Here is a 25,816-nt window from a genome sequence, read left to right as displayed (position 1 = left end):
GTTTGTTTCTCCAGGCTGGATCAATTTCAGCTTCTAGCTGGATGAATTTCAGCTTCTAGCTAGATGCCAACAGGAAAGGTGAAATTTAGGTCTTTTCCAAGTGTTGAAGTGGGTAAAGGGCAGAGAGCCTTCATTTTGGGGTCATGGAAGAAAGTCTGTCTCAATAAGGTCACTTGATAAGCTTTTTACCTTTTCATCTTCTCAGCTCATCAAAACCCCATTTTGTGTTCCATAGGAGCTGAGTAGAACACACCTGCCTTGCTATTACAGGTTAGCTCAGCCTCTAAAAGGTATATTTTGCTATGTTGCAGGGGTGAAATCACTCTGGGCTAGCCTTGTGGGAACATTTTTATTTTTAAACTTGCATAACGTAGAGTTTAGTCTAAATTGTAAAAAATACACCTGCTTAGTGATACCACAGAGTTACTTCTTTTTGTCAGTAGATGCTGGATCTTTCCCATCAGCTTTAATGCAGTTTGTTTGACGCTTGCTTTTGAAATTTTACTATTCAGTCTTCCTGCAAACATGCCAGAGAATGGATTGGCTGTAGGAAAATTGTGAGGCCGTTTGTATTAAGTGTTTTTATACAGTCTCTTGATCTAGTGAAAACAGTTAAAATTTAATCCACCTTCTGAAATGTAATCTAGAGAAGGATGAAACAGTGCTGCTCACTGCCTGGGTGCTTCTCAGAGAACTTGGTATTTTTGTGTGTTTTTGTTTCTAAGTCAAATTTTCCCCCCTACTTGTCTATGGTATTTTACATAGCTCTGTTGTTACAAGTGCATTTCCATTGTTGCTTCTGCACTTGGTATTTTAATTGCATTGTGATTGCACAAAAGGTTCCATGCCATTAAAGTTAGGTGCTGAACATTTCCCATGCCTTGGTCAGATGCAGTGTCCATGAATGTGTGCTTGAAGTCTTTTTTCATGGGTGATTCATTTCCTGAGGTACTGCCCATGCTATGCATCGGGTTTCCTCTGTGAGAACAATGTGCAATTACCTGGTTACAGGCAGAGTGAAGGAGAAAGCATGTTATGGTCAAGTTGGGGCTTCTGAAATTTGAGTGCTTGACTTCCTAAACTCTCACCTGTTTTAGTGTATTTTTGTAAGTAGGAAAGTCATCAATATGCACCTACAATGTTCATGAGTTACTATGTTACCCCTTTGAGCATAGGTTCTACAGAAAAATGTTCAGAATTTTGTTTGGTTTGTTAAGTTGCTGGTAATATCTCACACTGATTTTGATGGTATTGGGTGCTTTGACACTTCCTGCATGATGTGTTTTTGTTTGAACCCAGTCTTCAAAGATGACAAAAGTGTCCTCTCTGGTAGTTTTGCATTTTGAAGCACAAACCTAACCCCTCTGTAATCAGCATTTAGAGACAGCCTTTAAGGATTTATCGAAATACAAAAATTTTGGGTTTGTGTGATACTTTTATGTTCTCATGATACAGGTATTCCATGTCTGTAAAGAGAAATGAGTATGTGTATGCTTTCTTGTTCATTTTCAAGCAAATAGGGTAAAAAAGGAAATAAAAAGGAATAGCTTGAAGGTGAAGCCCAGGTTTCCTCTAAATTCATCAGTGCCTTAGCAGATTAAGGAATTTTGCAGTAATGCTACTACTAAATAAATTAATTTGGAGATAATGTATTCCTGACTATTAAAAGTTTCTTCCTTTTTATGTTTGTAATACTCTATATTCCATAGGCTCCCAAAATGAGGTAATAGCATGTTATTCTTCCCACTGCATCCCATTCCTGAGATTCTACTGTTGGTGTAAACTTTAATCCCAAATTTGTATAATGTAACTTATTAACGAGAAATATATATTCACAGATGCAGTAATTTCTATGTGACTTCAAATAAATAGGCTAAAATATGTGAAGTAATATAGTATTAATTACTCTCTGACTGTCTCAGGAAGTTGTTCAGATTATTGTGGAATGAATTGATCTAATTGCCATCTCTTCAGCTCTTCTCTGTTCCATTAACTGCTGCATCCTCAGAGCAGGGACTGAGTTTGTGCTCTGTCTTTTGATTCACTGTCCTGATAATGCAGATAGTGTCCTAATGGGATGGTTTTCATGGCTTATGTGCTGTTTTAGAAACCCTGGGAATTCTCACAGGTGGTCAGACTTAGGCTCTCACGTCTTCACTGTGAGCCATCCCACTGTCAGTCTCCACAGAAGGAATCTTGAACTGTGATCCTCAGATTAGTGGAAGAGGATTTGCAGGTGGTCTTTGACTTGCTATTTAATGCCTATTAAGGTACAGCACGTGACCAGGCAGTTATACCTATAGGACATAGATGAGACTCAGCTTTTCCTAGAGTGGTTTCAGTCTGATCAGTGACTGTTTTGGATTTGAAAACAAGTACTGATTTATGAGGGGTGGGGAAGAACCACCATGAAGGGGGAGAGAATTTTTTTTTTACTGAAGAGAAAGATTATGAAAACCCAATTTTCCCTCCCCCTCTTCTCCCCTGTCACCTATTCCCTTTTTCCTCCTTTTTGCTGTCTGGTGATGTATATATAATATGATAATGGCTTTGGTAATATGATGTAGGCTTTGTCACTGCTGATTTGGGGAGCGAGGGAAGGGAACATGTGCTACATCAAGTTTATTAAAGCTGTGAACTTCTGAGGGCTGTTTATCTCTTGGTGTTCTTTTGCAGTAATCAACACAGCAGAATTGTTGTTTGATGATTAAGTAATATCAGGACCAGCAAGCACACAGTGTTTTACCATGACAGCACAGAGCATTTTATCAGCTTCTCTGAAAAGCACCTGTTCCCTGCATGGCTTGTGAGGACAGACTGTGTCTTGCAGCAAGTCCTGTGAAATTCTGCCCAACTCAGTGGCAGCTCAGCGGTTGAAGAAAACTCCCAAAACCAAGTTTGACAGATTTTAAGTAAACTGTAAATATGATCAAAGTTCTTGATTGTTTGGGGGAGGTTTTTTGAGTTCAAGCAAGAGGTTCTGAAACTAGATAATGTCTTTGTAAGTCTGGTAAATAGTTGGAACAGCCTCACATGTGTGTTCAGTTAAATGGCATTTTAGTCTCTGGCTGCATGCTTCCCCAGTGCAGTGATTCTGTTTTTTAGTGTTGTTAAAATTGTTGGGAATCCTGTTTTTTGAAATGTGATTTCAGGTCTGTGTTTTGACCTAAAGTCTTACTTTAAGCCATAAACCAGACACCCCAAAATTTTGTTTTAGAAACGCACTGGATTTTTTGGAACTTTACAGAAGCTATACAAAATTCTACTAAAGATATTCCTAAAATTTCAGTCTGAATCACTGAACAAACTTACATGGAATCCAAAACAATAATGAAAGGCTTCCCCAGGGTCAGGACACACAGACTATTTTCACAGAATTAGATCCTGGGAGTTTTCATTAACTCCACTATTCATGGCAGGATTGATAATACGGAAAATCTGTCTTCGTTTCCAAACACTTGTGAATCTATTGTACAGAAATCCTGAACACTGAGGTGTTATTCCTGGTTTTCAGTACAGCGTAACAATATAGGAGCTGTGTTTAAGAATTTAAACTTGTGCAGTTCTAAAATGACATGAAATTTCCCTCGTGTTTTTTATTTCTTTTCAAAATTGTGCACCTTTCTTATATTTATCCTTTGTTTTTATTACTAGATAAAAGAAAAAAAAACAAAAATGGAGGGAGAAAAGCAGTGGTGATTTTTGTGCTTTTATTAGAATTTGCCTGTACCCCTCCTTTTTTTTTTTTTTTTTTTTTTTTTTTTTTTTTTGGTGGGCCATAAGAAAGTAGCAAGACAGAAGTAAGTTGGTACTTTGATGTAACAACTTATTTGGAAAAAAACCTGCTTCCTTGAAGAGTAAAATTCTGAGACTTAAAATCTGAAAGGCTTGTATTTTATATAGCTTCTTGTCACCTGTGTGATACAGACATACCCTTTTTTAAGCTTCACTTGACAGTTTTAAATAACTCTTGCCCTTTGCAATGATAAAGCTCGACTTTACCCCCTTTCCAGTGAGTATATTCTGTGCTGAGAGACCTGATGATGGAGCTTTGCCAAAGTGAATGAATAGTCTTTCAGAGTCCTGGTATTAAACATCAAAATTGACACGAGTCTGTAAGGGGTCTCTGCAGGCAAGAGAAGGGATCAAACTTCTCTGGTTAGACCTTATGTGCCACTTTCCCGTATCAGCTACTGCATGCTTACCTGCCTCTTCTATTTCTATTTTTCTTGCTCATCAGTCCTTTGACTTAAACATATGCCAAAGAAATTCACGTAAGAAGCACCTTGAGACTAGTTGCACGGTTTCTACTTCTATGTTAGCATATGCATAAGCACTCATAGCTCACCTGGCTAGGTGGGGATTTGTTTCCTTTGTCACTCTGTTTAATAATTACTTTTCTCTCTGCATCAATATTAGAAGGAAATTTTAGGTTTTTAAAAATGTACAATGATTAGACTTAGTGTAGGCATATATGTGTGTCTACATTTTTACAGTGATGGAAGACAAACATGGTGCATGTGAAAATGGCAGGATAGCACATTACTTGTACTTACTTTTTCTTTTAGGTACATGTATCATATTTTGACTAAAAATACAACAGTAACAGATCACAACCGCAACCTGCTGGTGGAGACCATTCGTTCCATAACAGAGATCCTTATCTGGGGGGATCAGAATGACAGCTCAGTGTTTGAGTGAGTACTCCTGAGCAAGCTCGACTCTGCTTTTGTGTTTGAATAATGCTTGGAGCTGTACAGAGTTCTCATTGAAAAAGTTAACTCTTCCAAGACTGTATTTCATGAATATATGTAGAAAGCTATGTCCTGTAGTAGATAGGTGAGCAGGTTCAATTCATGTCATTCAGGAATTTGCTGCTTCTAAAAAGTGTTTGGACTCCAGATCCACTTTCAAGTACTGCTTTTGTTTGACTCTCCATTCTTTTGATATGAATATAATCTCTAACCTATTTTAGGGCCCAGATTTACTCAGTATATCTATAAATATCATATTGCTTCAATTTACTCAAGATACCACAAATAAATATCTTATTCTAGCTGTGGTATTTAGAGCTGTCTGATAAATTGAATATACTAAAAATACAGTAAGAAAGGCCCTGATTTCTTGATATTCTTTTTTGCATAATTTGAATTTTTAAGCCCCTTTGTTTATTTAAGGTTTTTGAAAGATGTTCTTTTGTTATATCGATACAACTTTGCAAAGTAATTCTTCATAAAAGCAAAACATGCTGTTTGTCAAAGTTGACTTGAATCATCCCTGCTCCTAGCCAAATTATGTTCCTGTTACCTTAAGCATGTGACTTAATGACACCTTTATTTTATTTCAGCTTTTTCTTGGAGAAGAATATGTTTGTTTTCTTCCTGAACATCCTGCGTCAGAAGTCTGGTCGTTATGTGTGTGTGCAGCTGCTGCAGACTCTGAACATCCTTTTTGAGAACATCAGCCATGAAACATCCCTGTGTAAGGACACGCTTCCAAACTGCTTAGGATGAAGTGATCAAGATTTGATTGAATTCCCTTTCATTCAATGAAATTTAGTCCTAGTACTCCTGCACAGAAGAAGTATATGAATTACTAACAATCTTCTAAATTGAACACTGCCAAAAATACGGTGTAAAATTACTCCAAAATACCTTTTAATGTAAATTTTCAGTGGTGCAAAAGTAGTTGTTTGATACAACAAGCATTTAGCATATTTCAAGGAGTTCTTTAAGTCAACAAATTAGTTGTGATCCAAAATGTTCATATGGTGCCACGGATCATGTGGTGGGACTCTGGTGTGTAATTTGTACTGTAACTGTTCTGATACCATTGGTGCTGGCAGTCAGCCACAGGAGATTCCTTCAAGGTTTTTGGCAAAATATAAAGAGGGTGGAGAATCAATAATTTGAAGTATTCCACAACTGTTGTGAAAAGTCATCTTCAAGCCTTGGGAATTTGGCACTTTGGGAGGAAAAGAGTTAAGTATTAGCTGCAGAGCCTACCTGAGTCGAGGAAGATGAAGTATATTCTCAGTTGCCTTGTTCTTGGGAGCAAAGATCTTTGTAGGGAGCAATTCCTTTATATTAAAGCTTGAAGGCATCACTTGAGCTGTTTGGCTAAAAGTTGTGATCTTCAAGCATCAGGTTGTTGCTTGCCAGCTGATATTTAAAATACAGACTGTTACCACAATGATTTTTTTTTGGTTAACCTGTGTAAATGTTTCTTACTTTCCAGACTACCTGCTCTCTAATAACTATGTGAATTCTATTATTGTCCACAAATTTGACTTTTCTGATGAAGAGATCATGGCATATTACATCTCATTTCTGAAAACTCTTTCCCTGAAACTCAATAATCATACTGTACATTTCTTTTATAATGAGGTAAGTAAAGGAAGTTGCAATGTAATGATAAGAGGACTTTAACTAGAAATTGATAGCACTGTGGCACATAGTGTTTAGTGTCTTGTCTCATAATGTCTTGCTTTTATTTTTATAATGGCAATACCAGTGGTTGTGAATTTGTTTGTGAGGATCTCTGCACAAGCATGGCTTTGTCCTCTTATAACTATAATAAACTAAAAATCTGGAAGCTAGTGTTATATTGGATCATTTCAGTAGTTCTTTAGCCTACTTCCTTGAGAATTCAACTTGTTTATGCCTTGCTTTCTTGTGCTTTCATAAACAGGATCTTTTCTGTTGCATCACTTGGTTCTGAGAGGTTTAGTCAAAGTCCAAAAAGCTGAGTCAAAGGGTAAAGATCAAATGGGTTTTTTCTTGCTGCACTCTGCTTTCTGCCAGAAGAGGGCATGAAAGCATTGAGTATGTGCACAATTATCCTGGGAAGCTCTGATGCTTTAAGCAGTTTATTTTAATGCAGAGCTACAAATGCAGCTGACTGTGCATTGCAAAATCATTTCGATTACTTAAGTAGAAGGTAAAAGTACCATATTAATATACAGAAAACATAATTCATACAGAATCCCAACCAATATTCTGTACATGTTTAATGAATAAATATTTTCTTTCCTTTTCCTTCTCTTTCCATTACAGCACACTAATGACTTTGCTTTGTACACTGAAGCTATTAAATTTTTTAACCACCCCGAGAGCATGGTCAGGATTGCTGTTAGGACTATAACTTTAAATGTCTACAAAGGTATGCTTTTTATATATTAAAAAGGGCATGTGTGCAAATCTTGTTTCATTGTAGTTTAATTTTCAGTTATTTACTTGTGAGGGTTTTCTTTCTGTTTTATGAGATTGAAAAGCTTAGTGTGTTGACAAGTTTCAAATACACACTTTTACTTTAGCGACCACTGTCCCAAACCTGCAGTATGTACTTGTAAATAGTATTATTTTCTCACCAATGAAACTGGTTTTAAAAAAAATGCTAAAGTGTCAGGCATACACAAGGAACTTTAGCTTCCTTTCCAAGAGAGGTCAGAATGTGACTGTATTTAAAAAGTAAACAAACAAAAACCCAAACCCAAAGTATTTTAAGAATATGAATTATCTTTTACTGATGAAATTGAACTTTCTAGTGTATGAAGCAGTAACCAACATCACTCCCTTTTAGATTAAAAGTGCATTAAAATGACTGTAGAACTCTCAGGTGCTGCAGTCACTCCAGTCTCAAGAAGAGCTGGACCATTCCCAGAGGTGCTTAGTGAAGGCCAGGAGACTACAGTCTCAAATTCCTGTGCTGGGCATTCCAGTAGGACATAAGGAAAAATTGTAAAGCTTCACTGTAAGAGTAGTTAAGCATCGGAACAGGTTTTCCAGAGAAACTGAGGCATCTGTATTGTTTGAGGTATTCAAAGCTCAGCAGGGACCTCAGCAACCTGGTTGAACTTTGAAGTTAGCACTACTTTGAGAATGTGTACTCTAAACCCAATGTCCAAAAGTCACTTCCCCCTGAATTTTTATTGGGATATATAACATTTTTAATAAAATGAAAATATCACAGTGTTCTCTGTAGAAAAGCTGTTGTTTATTCTGAATTTCTGCCTCTGAAATCAGCATGTTATAAGGTAGTATGTTTTATGCAATATGGTCATGCAGGGCTTCTTGTTCTTTAATACATTTTAAGTTAAATTACATGTTGAATTTACACAACTTTCTGTCAATTAAAAGAAGTGGTTTGACAGTCTTCATAGAAGAATATAAGATCTTTTTAAAAACAATGAGCTTTGCAAATGACTGCATAGCCTGCATAGCAGATAGGGTCTTTACAGTGTTGTCTGCAACACTTTCTTTTATATGTTGAGAAATGGGCACTTGGTACTTGCCTTCTACTTCAAGGAACTGTAAATGCAAATACGAGCTCACAGAAAAGAGCAGATTATAGGCTTCATATCCTGTTTGTGGTATATTTATGCAACTAAGTATTTTTATGAAAAAAATTTACTTGTCTAGAATTTTCATTGAATGTTGTAGTGCTATAAAGGTTAGAGTTGAAAAGGCACAGCTCAGATGTTCAGGTTTGATACTTTTCTGACTACCTGTTTGCATATATTCTGCTCTAACACCTACCCTGTATCTTTTAGTTTAGATGCTTTGTGCTTTAGCTTTTTAAACCCTTTTAGAGGATGTCACTATCCCAGTTCCTAATCCTGTTAACTGTTGTCTGTTTCTTTTGCCCTTCCTTCACTGATGATTCCTGTGTTCCTAAATGCAGTGTCATGTAAGTCTAACTAGCTTGACTCTCAGCATTACTGCTTTATTCTTGCGCTTTTTTCTCTTCTTTTTGATAAATAATGTGCTAAAAGAACCTTTCTGAATTTCACTAGATTTGTTTATTTTCAGACATATGTAAATATATCAACATTAGGCTCATTCAAGCCAGCTAAGACCTGATGTGACATTTTTATAGATTTCCATTTCACGCCTAAGATTGTGTCAGGTGTATACTCGTATGGAAAGCTAGCATGTAATCAAATTCAGAAGATATTTTGTTGTGTTTCTTAAAAAGCAATAAAAAATATTGACTACTGATTTTTCTTTTTAATGATTTCTCTTCAGTGGACAACCAGCCTATGCTGCATTACATTCGAGATAAAACCGCAGTTCCTTATTTCTCCAACCTTGTCTGGTTTATTGGCAGCCACGTGATAGAACTGGATAACTGTGTGCAGACTGATGAAGAGTAAGCTTTTACCAATGCTGGCTATTGAATGGAAATGCTCTTCCCAGATGTCAGTGCTTTCCTTATTTTGTCTGTAATAGTCCAGTTAAGTTAGTTTCTAGATATGTTCCCTTGTAGACAGTTCAGACTTTTCACTCTTTAAAGTTTTTTAGTGATTCTTTAAGGTAACAGTGCTGTGCTTGATCTGTCCTGATATCCATACGAGTGCGTTAGTGTTTGCAACAAGCCTTTTCTTCATCTTTGTTTTGTTCTGCTAAAAATAGCAGATATCCAGAAGATATGAGTGTTATTTTGTGCTTCTCAATCTTACAAACTTTGTCTTTTTAATGTTCTTTTTCTGTGTGTCATCTCATTAGGAGAGCTTTCTGAAAAGATTCTAAGAAAAAGATTTAAACTAGAAGGATGAGCTTTAATATGTGAACTGTCAGACCTGACATGGCCATGTGCTACTCCACTATCAACTGCAGAAATACTTTGTTGATTCAGGTTGTTCTTGGTTTGTCTTGCCACCCTTGCCTTAGAGTGGGCGTGTGTTTCTTGCTTTCTTAAAGTGAAGAGGTACATGTTAAATACAACACAGAATTCTTTCATTTTTGGAAAAAAATCTTCTTGTTTTTGTAGTTGGCTTATGAAAAGCCTGGCAATGGAAAGCAAAGCTTTGTAAAAACATGTCTTCTGAAAACTTGGGGGTAAACTTGATATGTGCATCCTGAAGAAAATATAGGCAACTGTTTGCCAGTTGCATTAGTTGACTTCACTGAAATATCTGCTTTGGGCAGTCTGTATGAGCCAGGTGATCTGTGTCAGGGATGCACATTAATTTTTTCCCTAAGTTTTTAAGACTTTCACAATTGATCATGTATAATTTCTTATTTCTCCTTTCTTTCAGGCACAGAAATAGGGGCAAACTGAGTGACCTGGTAGCAGAACATCTTGATCACTTGCATTACCTTAATGATATCCTTATCATTAACTGTGAATTTTTAAATGATGTGCTGACAGACCACCTACTTAATAGGCTCTTTCTTCCCCTCTACGTGTATTCATTAGTAAATCAAGACAAGGTAAGCTAATGCCTGCAAACAGTTAATTCTCAAAGGTGCTATTTGCTTTCAGTGTGCAAAGTGATTGTGCACTAGGTATACGATTCTCTTGATATCTATGTGTGGTTTACGTGAAACAGCTTAAATGAGGTGGCTGTAGAGGAAATACCCTGAGACTGAATTCCAGAGCACAGCAGATTAAATTTTATTCCCCAGAGATATACTGTTTTGGGTGACATGGTGGTTGAAAGCTAGCAGTAGTGGAGATAAGAAGAATGGCAAATTTGGAACTGGGTTTAAATTTCTGCAACACTGGGAGATGTGTGATTTCCTTTTCTGATAAGGTAACTTGTCTTCTAGCAAAAGTGGGTTATAATACAATGCAAATTTGCCATGATGTAAAAATCCATCCAACCCCAATAATACAAACTTTTGTGGTTGGTACTTGTTTCTTGTATTTATAGAGAAGCTGTGTTTTAATGTGATGTAGCTGAAATTATTTTTAAAGCATAGACTTGAAATTTAGTGGAAAACTGGTTTTAAGTGAAATACAAACTATTTTTTAAAACCTGCACAGGTTCCTGCATTCAGTTGTGGGTAGTATTTCATATTATCTGAATAGCTAATTTTCAGAGCAGTCTTCAATGAATGTTAACTGAGAATAATTTTTTTGACGGAGTAGTAGCATAGTGCAAACCAATGTACTTCTCAGATGCTCAGCTGTTTAAGTTACTGAAGTGACTATGAAAGACAATAACTAATAACAATTTTTTAAACAAGGAAGAGTAAGGGCTATGCTTATTCAGAGAGTCTCCATTTCAAATAGTTTACAAGCAGTGAATGTTAAAGATCATGATGCTTTTTGAATATTTTGTAGCAGAATGTGGAACAACACAAGTTTTGTTTTAAATAAAACATTAAGCCATATAAATGCCTTGTATAAATAAATAAGTGTTTTGTCATAACTTTTTCTGTAGGGTGGAGAACGTCCAAAAATAAGTCTCCAGGTTTCTCTCTATCTTCTTTCTCAAGTAAGTATTTTAAGTATTTGTCCTGTTTCAAAACAAATTTTGCAGTACTGTTGTGATTCATAAATTTGTGTAATTTCATCATTTTGGCAAAGCCATAGAAGAAAATCTGTCAAATTTCTAACCTTTCAGCTTCCATTAAAAAAAAAAAAAGTAGAACATTTTGTCTATCCATGGGCAGACAAAGTAGCTTCTTATTTGAGTTAATCTCATTCTTCTGAGGCTCCCATTGCTCAGGGTAACCTTTAGAGAATTCCATGATCATAAACTGTGTACACCAGCTGACAAATAGTCTGATAGTCATACAACATGCTGGGACAGAACTTGGTACAATGGCAGATGAAATTTACCAAGATGCTGTATTGCATTTTGAATCTGGCTAAGCTATGGAAAATTTCAGGTTTGAATTTTCCTCTTTGAAAACCTGAACCCCAAAAACCACCACTACCAAAATCTCACTTTCTCACAATACTATTTTCATTGTGCCTGTAGCTTAAATCTGTAATTAAGTACTTCTTATTTCTTATTATCAGTCCCACCTCCTTTTCTTTCTAGAATTTATTTTCAAATTAAGAGTTTTACAGTAAATTTTTTTTGTATGGTAGAGAAAATTCATCTGTTCTCCCTGTAGTCTTCTGTGCATTGCTATGAGACTGGTTTTCTTAAATTACATTGTCTAAAAATAGTTTTGACTTGTGTTCGTAGAATTTGTACTCCTTTTTCTTTGAATTTAGACTTCTTCAATACTCATTTTATTGTGATCCAGCCCATAATTTCATCTTTTTTGCTAGAAGTATGGGGTTGGGGTTTTTTTCCTAGGAAAATATAATTTGATGCTCCTTAATTTAAACCTAAAAAGTTGTGGTGATGTGAGGGTTATTTACCACAGATAAAACTGTGGGAGCAGCAGCTTCTTGTAACCAAAGGGAGCTGCATCATACAGTTGTATAAGGTGACCTCTTTTAATGTCTTTGCTTTCAGTGGAAGTATCGACGAGGTATCACTTCAGAATTTATATCTATGTTCTTCATTCTGTTTGAAAAGGAAAATGGAAGTAGTCATAAAGAACTGAGAACAAATTTTGTGTGTCAAAATGGGATGTGATATAGAAAATCAAGCTACTGTTTCTGTGACCAGCAGAAACACATCTTTTCCCAACCCTTTTAACCTGGAGTTTGACTGTGGTGGGGTGGGATCTACCAAACCTTGCTGACTATTTCTATTCCTGACAGCAGGCATATGCTCTAGGCACTATTCTTTTATTAGAGACAAGTGCTTGAGAGATTTGTGCTAGCACCTGAAAATGCACTGTTGGGACTTCTCACCCACTGTTCCCAAAGTGAACATGTGCTGTTCTTGCACCAAAACACGCCTGTGGACAGTCAAGCAACGCTTGCTGAATTGGCAGAAGCTCGAGTGCTTTGGAGGTTGTTCAAAGTACTTTTGAAGTGTGTTGTGACTTTAAAGTTTTATATGGATCACCACTGCATGCTAATAATCACCTCCCTTTTGGAGGTCTGGAATGGTTCTGACTTTAATCAGAAAACCTGTGGAGAACATTCAGCTGAATATTGTCAAAACAGTGACTAGACTTAATGACTTAGAAATTATTTAGGAATTTTGCAGCGAGAACCACTGATAAGGGATCCAGCTCTGATATTCCTGTGAAGAGAATGGATATAAGATAACAGAAGACTATTGCAGCTGGACCTGAGCTGGTTCTGTCCAGGAGCCAGTTGCTTGCTGGCTCAGACTTGTAAGCCTTGGCTCAGAATAGAGTAGTTAAACAGAGAACTCTGGTAAAGCACCAAAGCACTTGTGGTCAAATGCTTCAGTGCTCCAGGCAGTATGGTCCTTTCTCCTGTGTTCTGTAGCCACGATGAAGCTGACACTGATTTGCTGCAATTTCAGAGCCAGTAAAGCTGCTTCTGATCCAGCTCAGCCTAGTGCATGGCCTTTACTCATGAATCACTGCACAATGATTGTGTGCACAGCACAGAACTTTCTAGAGTCTGGCCAGTTGCTGGCACACAGGAAGGTCAGGGGAGGCTGTGCTCCATAATCAGTTCGTTTTTTCTAAAAAAAATACATTTCTGGAATGGTTTTAATGAGTTCCTTGCTAGAATATCACCCAACTTTCCTTTCAAAAGTGTTGAAGAGAATTTACACTTCTCAGAAGGAGGAAAGAATATGAAGAATTTGTAAAACTGGGTAGCTTCAAAGGTGGAGGAAGGTCAGATACCCATCTCTCTTGTGTTCTAAAGTATATTTAATGAGCTATCAGTGTTCCCAGTTGTACTTATATGTAAACTAAAGATAGCAGTTAACAAGGTCAAAAGTATGTTCAGTGAGTGAAATTGTAAAACTATGTATTCTGTAAATATGTCTGATATTTTTTTCTGCTCTTCTTTTAATAGGTTTTTCTGATTATACATTATGCTCCCTTGGTGAACTCCTTGGCTGAGGTTATACTCAATGGGGACCTTTCAGTGTTTTCTTCTAAGGTTGAGCAAGATACACAGAAAAACTCAGTAAGTGGCCAACTGTCTGTAATTTTTTTTTTTAAGGCAAAGAAATTATTTGAAAAATAAAATCAGGTATCTGGAAAATGGTAAGCCAAGGTGGTTGTGTTTAGAAGAAGAGAGCAGCAACAGACTTCAGCTTTTGTTGTTGGATCATCATTTTGATGCAACACTTCTGTAATCCAGTCTTCTGTGTTCGGTTTTTATCTGCCCTTGGGTAGAGAAATAAAAATGATTCAGCACAACTTTCCAGTGAAATTTCCTTGTGCAACTTGTAGTAGAAATGAGGAGACTTAGAAAAAAATACTGGCTTATGATTTTCATGTGAATATTCCCAGTGTTTTAGCAGTAAAACTGATCATCTCTGAAAGTTGTGCGTCAGTGAGCATGTGAGAATAGAGACCAGCCATAGAGAGATGGGAGTGTGTCAGTCTGTCATTGCCCTTTTACCTTCACATTTAACCCTGGGTAGATGTTGCTAGATGCTGATGCTGGTGGTACTGGTTTTCTAGGTGTCATATTTATAATATTTTCCCTTTTGTTGTGGCTTTCACAAGTTTGTGAAATGATTACTTGTTACTTTTTAAAGGTCTATTTTGGGGATGGTAACAAGTAGGGGGACATGACCTTATTGTAAGAGGCCTCTGACTGTAGTTGTGTCTAAAAATTGAACATGTCGCCAATAACTGACTGGCCAGCAGTTGCTGACTGAATGTTTAATTTATAACAAGCAATAGATTGGTTCTCATGCACCTTCTTTCCCAGCAGTGGCTATAGCTCTGGGAGTTTCAAGGGGGGAGATATGTTTCAGCTTTTCCAAGACACATGAACTTTTCCAGATTTCTTCCCAGTGGGCTTTCAAAGCTGTGTGGACTGATCTTAGCCAGTACCTTTTGGGTTCTGGTGTTTTGTTCTGTTTACCTTGATATTTAGAATCTAACCTTTTTTAGAAAAAAACTATGGTAGAATGGTAGAGTTGACTGAATGCTTTAAGGTAAAGTAGTCGCTTATGTTAGGAAATGTCTGACCTTCTGCTGGCTGCGTACTGAATGTTGTGTGTTACTTGTGCAGAAGCGGCTTTGTTACTAGGAAATTTGTGGCAAGAGGGTGGAGCACCAGTTGTTACAGAAGTGAGATTTTCTTTTCCTGTCATGGTTACTGTACAGAGTTGCAAAATACCTGCAGCATGTGTTTGTGTACTTGAGCTTATGTTAGGAATATTAGGGGTTTCCTATAAACTCCTGTTCATCTCTTAAATTTGTAATACTATTTAGGTTGCTGCTCCTTACTGGCCTTAATGATGTGTCCTCACAACTGGGGGTGCAGTTGTACCTGAACAGGTAGTAAATAGGAGGGATGTTGGCCTTCTGCAACAGCCCCTTAGTGAAGCTGCCAGAGGTGGAGCTGTGTTCCAGGGAGTGCAGAGCAGTGGGTGAAGGGAAAAGCTTCCATGGGAGAAACCTTAGTTTTTAGTAACTTCAGAAAACCATATTCTTCAATGAAACCATGGAGGGGAAAGCCTGTACTGTCAGAAGCCCACTGGTGGAGGTTGGTTATGTGCAGAAGGAGTGGGGTGCAACTTCAGCAGAAGAGCTCCCTGCCCAGCTTCCAGGGAGGGGAGCCATCAAGGGAGCTGCTCTGCAGTGATGTGTGGGAACAACGGCTGCAGGCATTGCTTGGGCTTTCCTGCTGATACACAGCTCAGTGCACGGAGGCTCGAGTCAACTGTACAAGTGAGGGTACAGTCAAGTAAAGTGAGGCAGTTTCTTGTTGCTCTGTGATGGGACTTCATAGAAGAGGAAGTTGATTTTTGAGCATTGTTAGCCATTCCAGGGGCTGTTCTCTGGACTATGGGGTGAATCAGGATCATTGCAGGGTTATTGCTGTGGTGTTCTCTGTTGCAAAGAAATTGCAAATTTCCACCAAAAGCTACTTCAGAAGTTAGTTTAAAATTGTTAGAAGTGATGAGCAAGTTTTTAAATTTGCTTTTAGTCTGAATGTAAAATTGTGTTTTTTCTTAAGTCAGACCTAAATTTATCATTTACTACTTCCTTTCTGTTCTAATTTGCCATGGTAACCATCCTGATACTGTCCTAAGCTTGTTGTTTTGGGCATATCTGTGTATCGTGGTGAACTGCAGCTATCTCTAAACCCTTGCTCTGTACCTAACACTGCTCATCTGTTGTGACTGAGATGTCTTGATATGTTTAAGTTGAAATGTAACTGTCAGTTTCTAACAAACATGTAGTTTCTAAACCCAGAAGAACCTCATATCTATATTCATCTTTGTAATAAGATGAATTAAAGTGGAATGAGGTGTAGAGTAAGGACTGAGATTACTAGAAGCAGAGTCTCGTGTCCTCTTGCTGGGACACTGAGTAAAGAACACAACAAAAAAAGCTGAGAAGGGTTACAGTTGCTGTGTATAAATGCAAAATACCCTGAGTTATTTAGAGCAAAGAACAGTGGTACCTGTCACAACAGGAACAAGTGGTACTGTTCACTGGAAATCAGTTTATGGAGAAAATGACCAGCAGCTGTAACTGCTGCTATCTTATGAATCAGCAATAACCTACCCATGGAGATCTGCTAAACATCACAGGGCAGTAGTGATTGCCTAAGCTCCATTGAACAGGTTCTCCACCTCATTCCATGTTTTTTCCCTGTATTTCTGGTTTTAGGCATCATCAGAAGAAATACAAACCCGTATCTCACAATGAGAGTTGAGTGTGTGTAGGCAGCAGAATGTATTTAAACTGTCAGATATCACACTAAGGTTTACCTTACTTCCTGTGAGATCTGTTTTCCTGCATCATTCAGATGTGGGCCAGATCTACCTAGTGCATGTTTCTTCTTTAACCTACTTTCTCCTTCCTGTAAAAGGTGTTACTGGTATTGCCTTATTTTACCATCACACATTGCACAAGATAAACCATTATTGAAAATGTGGTTGAAAGACATTTTAAAGATATAAAACAGCAGTATCTCAAGCTGTATAATCAACTTATATAATAAATCAAATGCTATCTAAATTAATTTTAAGTCTGATTTTAGAATGTTTTAATTGTATAGCCTTGTTGTATTTAGCAGAACAGAATATTTGTGTAGAGTTTTTTCTACAGCATTCCTTCTTGGACCAGACCATGGCTCAGTGTTTACAAGCACACCGCTGTCTACTGGTCTCTTGTGTTGCTTTGCTCATGTGGCTGACAGCATATGAGAAATGCAGGAATGTTAAGTACATGCTTTCTCCATAAAGAAACTACCTACCAGATTCTAGGAAGCAATGCAGAAGTAAGAAGTGAATGTAGAAAGGGGAAAATGTGTTATGCAGCTTGCATGCTACTTTGCTGTTATTTCCCTAAATAATAGGACTTAAGGTACTCTTCCCTTTTCTTACGGCTTTTGTGACCAGAAGCCATCAATAAAGGTAACCTGGTCATTTTATAACCTTCTTGTGTTGCAGTTGTATCACACAAAAAATGTATCAGAGAGGTTATCAGGGGACATAAGTGTTGTGAATTTCATGGAGTGGGGTTTTTTTGGTGTTGTAAAATATTCTTCCCACTATGTGGTTTGTTTCAGTGCCAAGTGTAAAGTCATTAATGCAATATTTCTATAAAACATTTACAAAATGTCAGAAGATTCAGAGAATCATTTTGGCCTTTTAACTTACAGACAGCTTCTTCCCTGATCTTTTCCTAATCTCTTGTTTTTATGTATAGATGTTCCTAACTTGGTGAAGGAAAGGATTATTTCAGACTTTTTTCCCCGAAGTTTCTTTGATGCAGTCACCTTCAGTGCTTATTGTGCTGATTCACCCAAGGCAAAGAATGTAATCAGTTTGGTTTTTACTCTAGTCTTGCTTCTTTTCTCTTGCTTGCTCTTAAATTTTTAACTCTTTATCCAGTGTTGGTTAAATGTGATGGGAGTATTGAGCTCTGGAAGGTAATGGGGTTTCTGTAGCAGTCTTGTTTAGTGTAAACCTGGCAGAAAGCTCCAGACCATGTGTTTCACTTCTCAGTAACAGAGAGATTTGGCTGAGCAGTGTTTATATTGTACTCTGGTGATCAGCTGACAGGCCTTGCCAGGGAGAGGGGAGCTCAAACAACACAGCTCAGAAACAAGCTGCAGAGTTGCAGAAAACCAAGTTTTTCTGTCCCTCTATTTGCAGAGCTTCTTGTAGTGTCTTGGTCACTTTCTATAAGAATACATTGTTCTATGTTGTTAGGATGACACACTCTTGGAAATACTTAATTTCTTGCAGAAATTTGTCATCTAGATTTATTTTCTTGCTCTATAAATTAGTAATCAGGAAAATGAGATGTTGGTTTGCCATCTTATCCTGTGATAAGTTTGGGTAAAACATAAGTAAATTAAGTCTAACAAATGGTTGGTTTTCCAGACTTGGTAAGTCAATGCCTGGAGGCCCAAAAAAGGTTAATGACAGTGTCATTTGTTCCTAGCTGATACAAGACTTAGTCTGATGTTGAGGGAAGCATAGGACTCCAAAAAAAGAAAAAAAAAAAACCCAACAGAAAATCTCACACCACAGAGCATTGGATTTTGTCCTTGCTGCTGCCAAAAAACCTTTAAAAAGGGCATGTTTCATATTAGTACACTGCTGTCAACACACATGGAGGATTTTGCTGCCTTTATCCTTTTTACAGAAGGTGTCTTAATTTTATGTGTACTGTCTGTCTCCTCCCTTCAAAGAAAGGGAGAACAATTTAAAACCTGTTTTAATTAAATAGGTAGTTCTGCATCCTCTTGTCTCAAGAAGGCATACTTTTTAATGATAGGTCTTTGGACATAATTTTGCTACTGATGACTTGGTACTACTTTTTTATATTTTAAAATTGATTTGAGATTTGTGAATAGTGTGCTAATTTACATTTTATGTGAACTGAAGTTTCTTTATCAATTACAGTTGAAAATGCCTTGCTGTAACTCAGTGTAAATTCTTCCAATTTACAGGCAAAGTCAAGTATCAGATGTTTCATAAAACCAACTGAAACACTTGAGAGGTCTCTTGAAATTAACAAACAGAAAGGGAAGAAGAGGATGCAGAAAAGACCCAACTATAAAAATGTTGGTGAAGAAGACGAAGAGGAGAGAGGATCTGAAGATAACCAAGATGACCTTGATAAAAGTAAAGGTACAGAAGCAAGTTCAAAGGGCATAAGAACAAGCAGTGAAAATGAAGGTGAGTATTCCAGCAAGAAAATGATGCTTACAGTTTAGGTACTTTTGTTTACTTCATGGACCTAGTTGTGATTTGTTATGTGACTTGTTCTCTTGCTGCACTAGGTAAACATGGGACTGTGACATTTGTTTAAGGCTTTGGCTGGATTTTTTTCTCATGTTAAATCATGCTGTGAGAACATGTACTTCTAATCTGATTAAAAGCTATGAAAGTGTGTTCATTTGTGCCTGCAGGCCTTGGCCCTTATCACAATGCTTGCCTTGCACCTCAGTGTATGTGGTTGTGGGCACTTGATAAGCAGACTTGACAACTTTGTAGCTTGTCCTTTTGTGGTGAGGCAGAGCTGTAGCCACTTCACCTTTACAAGATGGTCAGCAGTATTTTATGCATGTTTCAATGATAAAATTTAACAGGTGTGCTAAAAGTGACAGTACATGATAGAAGATGATATTAAATAGTTCAAAATTGAAAACATCTTTAACTCTTAGATTTTTTTTTTTAATTGGATGTTTTCAGGATTTTTGATGTAGCACAAACCTAAGAAGAATTGCTTTTATAGGATGAGTGGTCTTACAGCGTATTTTAACTGTTTATTTTATAGTAACTAACTTCTAGAACAATGTATATCAGTCCTAGTACTTACATTAAACATAAATTGGGAAAAATGAGAAAAACAGGATGGCCTGCAAGCAATTGAAAACAAGAGTGTTATACTTTGACAGTCCTGTCCAAACATGGTTGAGTTTAGATTTAAGTAAATGGTCTCTTTGAGAAGGCTTTCCTTAAATGGTGTCAAATAACTGATGGTGTATTGTCTACCATGATTTGAAGAAAATCTGAAATAATCTACTGTTGAAAGTGGTGCATTTAGTTGCAATGTTTGTCCAAATTCCTAAGCAAAAGCAAGATTTGTTTGTTCTACTGAAAGTCAGTCGGTGTGAAGCACTGGGGACCAGGTGTCCTGTTTGCTGCAGCTGTAGAGGCCTGTTTACACCCTCAGTGAAACTTGATGTCCACCCATGCCCCAATCTCAGCAGCTTTTTCACAAGTCTTATTTTCAGAAGGAGGTTCTATGGCTTTTCTTCCTGTGGTTTGCGTGGGAAGGGAGCTTACTGTGGTTTATTTGCCAAAATGCTATGTATATTTTCTTTACGTATTTTATATATATGTATACATTTCTTATAGTGTTACATTCCTTAAAGAAATGTAAGCCAAGTTCTTTACTGGGAAGAAAATTTGCCTACATCTGTTCATTAACCTTTCTGAGGTAATGGTTATACCTCTTTTATATAGAAATGCATGAGATGCTTTTAATGCCAAACAAAATGCAAAAGAGCTTGTGATAACTGTTAAAAATACAAATTTTGGTGGTATGTTTTGGGTTTTTTTTAGAAATAGAGATGGTAATCATGGAGAGATGTAAGCTGTCAGAGCTGTCTATCTCTGCTGTGACAGAACAGAATACAACAGATGAAGAAAAGAGTGCAGCTGCTTCTGGGAGTGAGATAACAAACTGGAACAGGTATAAAGGAACTGTAAAAGATTTTGCCAAATTGCTTCCTTACCTACCCTCCCCTTAAATCTTTTGCTTTTCTTAAAGGGATGTTTCAAATCTGCTTAAAGTTAAAATTACAGGGGTTCTTCTGGATCACAAGTGAGTGAATTAATACAAAAGTGAGGTGTAGCCTCTCTACTGATCAAGTTTTGGAAATGATCCTGTTCCTTTGTAGTTTGTGCTTTCCTTTATGGCAATTGTGATGCACGAAGTTGGTTAAAGTAAATTACAGAATATTAACACATAAACTAGAATATCAATGTTTCCACTCTGTAATTTTCTAAACCTCTGAATTAAGCCAGAATAAGTTTTTTAATTGTATTTATGGTTGCATTTGTCCATTTTGTATGCACCTATAAGGAAAAAACAAGGAAATTTCCTCAGTTCAGGGCTGAAGTTGGCATAATTTTAGTAGCAGTAGTTATAGACAAACCCTTGTGACCTTTTTACTGTTTCTAGGGTCCATTAGTATGTTTTAGGGTTATCAAAAACTTCTAGTGGAAGTACAGTTTATAAGTGTTTCTGGGAGCAGAAATTGCCTTGACTTCAAAATTTAAACTTGGATATATTAAGTACCCCTAAGACACTTTCTCACAAAGGATCCTGCATTCCTGTTAATAGAATGCTAAGAAACCAAATGTGCCTGACACAAAAGTAATTGCAAATGTGTCCATTGGGAAAATGCACATGTTAGATAGGATTTAAAATTTATTTTTAAACTTGGGAAATGCTGCCTGGTATTCCCAGAATTTCATTCTGTCTCCATTATAGCTTTGTAGTTTAGATTACATTCATTAATAAAGATAACATTTAATTTCATTGTAAAAGTGAAATTGAACCTTGACTTGAACTAGCTTTAAAACACGTTGTTCTAGATTATTGATAATTTGACTAAAATATGTGCCAAATGGCTTTTAGAAAGAAATTGGCAGCGAGTGCATGGAATACTAAAGTGACTGGGATGCTCGGGGCTTGAAAAGTGCAGAATGCTTAGAAGTGAGCTGCCAGTGCGTTTGGCAAATGTCTGCAGCTCAGGACTCTTGATCTCATGATGTGGTCTCACAGCATTCTGCATCTTTTCTAAAAATAAACAACATCAAAGAAGTCCAGAGCTAGAAATAGTTTTAAAATAAGGATATACCTTGTACAGGGCAATTCTGACCTTTGTATTGTATGTGATTTTTTTTTTTTTTTTTTTTTTTAATATCAGTGAATTAGCTGGTATAGGTTAAGATTTTGTGTTAATTTGTATGCCAAATGTAGTGTTTGAAGCAGTAGCTAAATTTCTGAAGAGACTTGTTCGAGTGTGTATAGTTTCTCTTCTACACTGGTTGGAATTACTGAGCCTTGTGGATAAGGTACCATGTGGGAGTGGAAAATGCAGCAATCTCCATGCCATGCTGGAACTGAAGCTTCCATACCTGGAATAATCATTAATGGTTGTGGTGACAGTGGTTCCTAGTGTGTTGCAGTCTTCAGTTGTCAGCAAACTCCACAAGAATAAATAATTCAAAGAACACATGTATGGCATTTGATCTGCTTCTTCTATCAAGCCCTTAGTAAAAGACTAGTAAAGGAAGCAAATGCTTACAGAGTTAAGAAATACATTTGAAAATACTTACCATGTAGCCTTTACTATGAAAAGTGAGGGTTTTTTTAGAGCAGTCCAAGAGTTGTTGAAAAATAAATGGAAAACAGCACAGATGGCAGTTAAAAATCTGCAGCTGTAAAAGCTAAGTCAAGCTTTTAATTTCCCTTAGCCCTTTTCCTACTGTGAAAAACAAAAGAGAAAGCTTAAGTATTTTAGGTGTAATTTTATTTTGATGGGCCTCACTACTGGAAAGTTTAAGCTTAAAGACATGTTTTAAATTAGCTTCATTTTATGAAATGCTGCACAGCAAAGCGTTTTTCCAAAGCATGTCAAATCTTCATGCTGTGTTGTAGCTTCTGGTGCTGTTTTCTTAGCTGAAGTTTTTCTGGGTCTGTTGTGTGTTTAGTCTAAATGAGGACCATTGGTGAGGGGGATTCTCAGAAGTTGTTTTAGCCTCAGGTTACTGTGACTGAGATAATGCAGATAGGTACTGTGAAGAAGCATTTGGAATGAAAATGATATCTCTTGCTGCTGTAATAATTTTTTTCAAGTTTCATAATTTCATTAATCTAATTAGTATGTGGGGGAAAATAATGAAAAATGCATTAGACACTACAGAAGTCATTTAATACTGTGTAATATTGGTGTTAATGGAACAACTACTGATACCTCAGCAGCTTTGAGCTGGTAAAACACTGGCTTTGATGAAATTATAATAGTACTTTTATTTTATAGGTACGGTTTTAGGTTGTTTACTGTCTGCTGTTGGTCTGAAAACAAATCTAATGTTATCTTGCGTTTAAGTATTTTAGTATCTTGGTACTCTTTGTTCTTTAGACCTTGAAGCTGAACTCACTTTGGGTTTGAAAAGCCTCCTATCTGAGGGTGACATGAGGCTTGTAGGGCTTGTTTAATGCTTAGGAAGCCTGAAGGCCCTCTTGGCTTGTTTTCAGCATCGCTAATTATTTAGGTTGCTTTTCCTTGAGTAGTTACATTCTTTTGAGATCTACAGTATGTGGGCAATTTGACTGAAGCACTTTGAGCAGTGTTGAACTTGGGCAAAGCGGGATCGCTGCCGGTGGCATTTCTGGTAGAGGAGCTGTGTAATCCAGGCTCAGAAATGCACAGGATGTGCTGCTGTGGCATGAGCTGAGCAGGGAACAGCGTGGGCTGGGATTCTGGTCACTGCCTTGTTTCAGTAAGAGGGAGCGTGCTGCTGAAATGTGTCTGGAGCTGCCGGGAAGTTCAAGGGCATTGTTATGCCTTGGGCGCCGTGGCTTTCCTGGGACACACTCAGTGTGACCATGAGGGCGCCACCGGTCTGGAGTGGGTATTGAAGTGTGCTGTGTTCTGGTTTCTGACAGCCCTTCTGACCCCCAGGAACCACAGCAGTGACTTAGTAGTGCCTGCTTCTTGTCTGCTGGGCCTGAACACAGCAAAGTGTGTTTGGTTCTGTGACTTTGATGTTATTTTAATGTATTTTCTTTGAATGTAATTTAGATAATATAAGGATTTTTTTTCCTTTCACTGTTAAAGCATAGTTTAAAAGATAGGAATAAACTCTTTTCACTCAGGCTTCCACACTGTCATCTTCTGATGACTGTGACACTTCCCTGACATATCATTTGTTTGTCTGGGCCAGTTGTGAAAATATATTTCGTTTTCACTTGTGCTCTGAACCTCTACAACTGACTGGATGCAAGCCAGCTTAAGACCAGGAGCCAAGCTGCCTTGCCATTAGGCCTGTGCTAGTATCAGCTGAACCTCAGCCGTATCTGATCTGTCCAAATGCCTTCTGGATTACACTGACTTTTGTTGACTGTCCAGGGTACAGGTAAAGAAAAGGTGAGCTTAGCACTGTTTGTAACTTGCTGTGTGTGTCCTAGGTCACACATGCTTAAACTCAGGAATACAAAGCTCATCTGCAATCCAAAGCTTTTTTTTTCTCTTCAAATATTCCCTCCTAGTTCATTTTTCTTTCCTATAACTGTTGTTATACCGTTACAATTGTTGCTTTAGAACAACCTAGCTTCCTCCAAACTTCTGGTAAAAAAGCTTACTTGTAATAGTAAGAACTTTTCAACTCTGCAGTCTGTTTTATACAACAGTGATAGCAGCTCCTTGAATTTACTTATGTGTACACTTAAAAGAAGCTCTGCAATGCTTCTGCATACTTACCAAATAGGCTACAACTAACCCAGTAAATGTTTGAATAATCAATTCTTGGGTAAATATTATGTAATAAATCCTCTTAAAACATCAGAATTATCGTCAGAATGTAAATACAAAACATGGCTGTAATCTGAGTACTCTGCAACAGAAACTCTGTAACAGAACTCTTTTGTTACAATGCCTGAAAATGTGCATTACTGTAAATTTGCCTCCATTAGCTACATCTGCAGTAAGATAGTTAGCTATTTTTCTATAGATTTTTTGGTAGCTGTTTCTAAATTACTCCTTTTCACAGGCCTTTTCTTGATATGGTCTATAATGCACTGGACTGTCCTGAAGATGATTACTATGCCCTCTTTGTGCTCTGTCTTCTATATGCAATGTCACACAACAAAGGTAAGTGCTGTTATGTAGAGTTAACTGCAACGCCAGGGTTGGAAGAAACTGTAAACTTCAATAAAGTCATCTTCTGGTTTATGGGGTTATTTGTTGCTGTTCTTTAGAACAGGACATGGAGATCCCTAGCAGTCCATAACCGTGTATTGTTCTAAGACGTCTCACAGCAAACCAGTCTTTTCTGAGAAATAACTTAGGTATTTTAGAGGAATGTGTTAAAGATGGGATTAGTTTCCTTATATAACGAGTCAGTGAAAATTTTATTTGTGTTGGGGAGGGTACTGAATTGGGCTACTACAAAATAAAATTCCCATTTCTTTTAAACATATATGAACAGATTACTTAACTACCAAAGTTATTTAAATTCAGGTTTAAAATCAGACTTTGATCTTCTCTGCTTTAGCCATTATGCTCTCCAGATGTATGGCTTGACTTTGATTTGATTTAGGTGCAAACAAATAATGTGAGAATTTCAGAAGCAGCAAAATAGTTTGCATTTCACCAACCACTTTGGGATTTGAGTGTCTTCACCCAGTAGGCCCTATTTAAGGCTGAGAATTTTCAGGGATTCATCAATGTGTTTGGTCTTTGTTGTTCCTCCTTTTCCTTGTAATACAAAGTCAAAGCTAACTTGCCTGGTTTCCTATTGCTAATTGTTCTCTTCTGAGAAAACTGCTTGATCTATTAAGTGCTTACCTCGGAGCACACTCCTGTTTTCTAATTTGCTTTTTTTCCTTCACCCCCCTGAAAGGACTTGACTCAGTCAAGCTGGAGAGAATTCAACTTCCAGCTCAACATGCTGAAGAGAGAAATTCATATAATCATGTCCTTGCAGAAAGGCTCATCAGGATAATGAATTATGCTGCACAACCAGGTATTGCTTTTCCAGGGTTTGTTTTTGCTTCCAAGCTGAAATTTTTGAAGATGGAAAAAAGCTACTTAGCCTCTTGTCTTTGAGGGGAAGGTGGCGTTCAGCATGCTCTTTGATGAGCAGTATATAGATGTGGTTTGTAAAAGACAACTATTGGCTTTTCCTTGGTTGGTGAGGAACCAGAAATTCTGCATTTGTGCTGAGTAGCTGTTTTTATACTCAGAACTATACAAGGATCTGTTGTCTTAATTCCTACTTTCTGCACTTGTGAATAAACAAAAA

At 37.2% G+C, this 25,816-nt stretch overlaps 1 protein-coding gene across 4 annotated transcripts in view; it reads left to right on the top strand.

Annotated features, from left to right (window-relative positions):
• Positions 1 to 25,816, top strand: part of CLEC16A (C-type lectin domain containing 16A) — a 63,316-nt gene that overhangs the window by 1,947 nt on the left and 35,553 nt on the right. For 3 of the 4 annotated variants that reach the window (XM_039560034.1, XM_039560036.1, XM_039560037.1), the window contains exons 2-14: positions 4,569 to 4,697; positions 5,348 to 5,481; positions 6,238 to 6,386; positions 7,056 to 7,161; positions 8,683 to 8,688; positions 9,027 to 9,150; positions 10,040 to 10,214; positions 11,171 to 11,224; positions 13,639 to 13,752; positions 18,721 to 18,949; positions 20,342 to 20,471; positions 24,563 to 24,663; positions 25,415 to 25,537. In XM_039560034.1, the coding sequence (XP_039415968.1) occupies positions 4,569 to 4,697; positions 5,348 to 5,481; positions 6,238 to 6,386; positions 7,056 to 7,161; positions 8,683 to 8,688; positions 9,027 to 9,150; positions 10,040 to 10,214; positions 11,171 to 11,224; positions 13,639 to 13,752; positions 18,721 to 18,949; positions 20,342 to 20,471; positions 24,563 to 24,663; positions 25,415 to 25,537 (1,574 nt within the window). The remainder of the gene's footprint in view (positions 1 to 4,568; positions 4,698 to 5,347; positions 5,482 to 6,237; positions 6,387 to 7,055; positions 7,162 to 8,682; positions 8,689 to 9,026; positions 9,151 to 10,039; positions 10,215 to 11,170; positions 11,225 to 13,638; positions 13,753 to 18,720; positions 18,950 to 20,341; positions 20,472 to 24,562; positions 24,664 to 25,414; positions 25,538 to 25,816) is intronic. The other variant, XM_039560035.1, reaches the window with a different exon arrangement.

The sequence above is a fragment of the Corvus cornix genome, chromosome 14 (assembly GCF_000738735.6).
Source record: "Corvus cornix cornix isolate S_Up_H32 chromosome 14, ASM73873v5, whole genome shotgun sequence".
NCBI lineage: Eukaryota > Metazoa > Chordata > Aves > Passeriformes > Corvidae > Corvus > Corvus cornix.
Note: the sequence above shows the minus strand (reverse complement) of the source record. Positions and strands in the feature narration are given on the sequence as shown.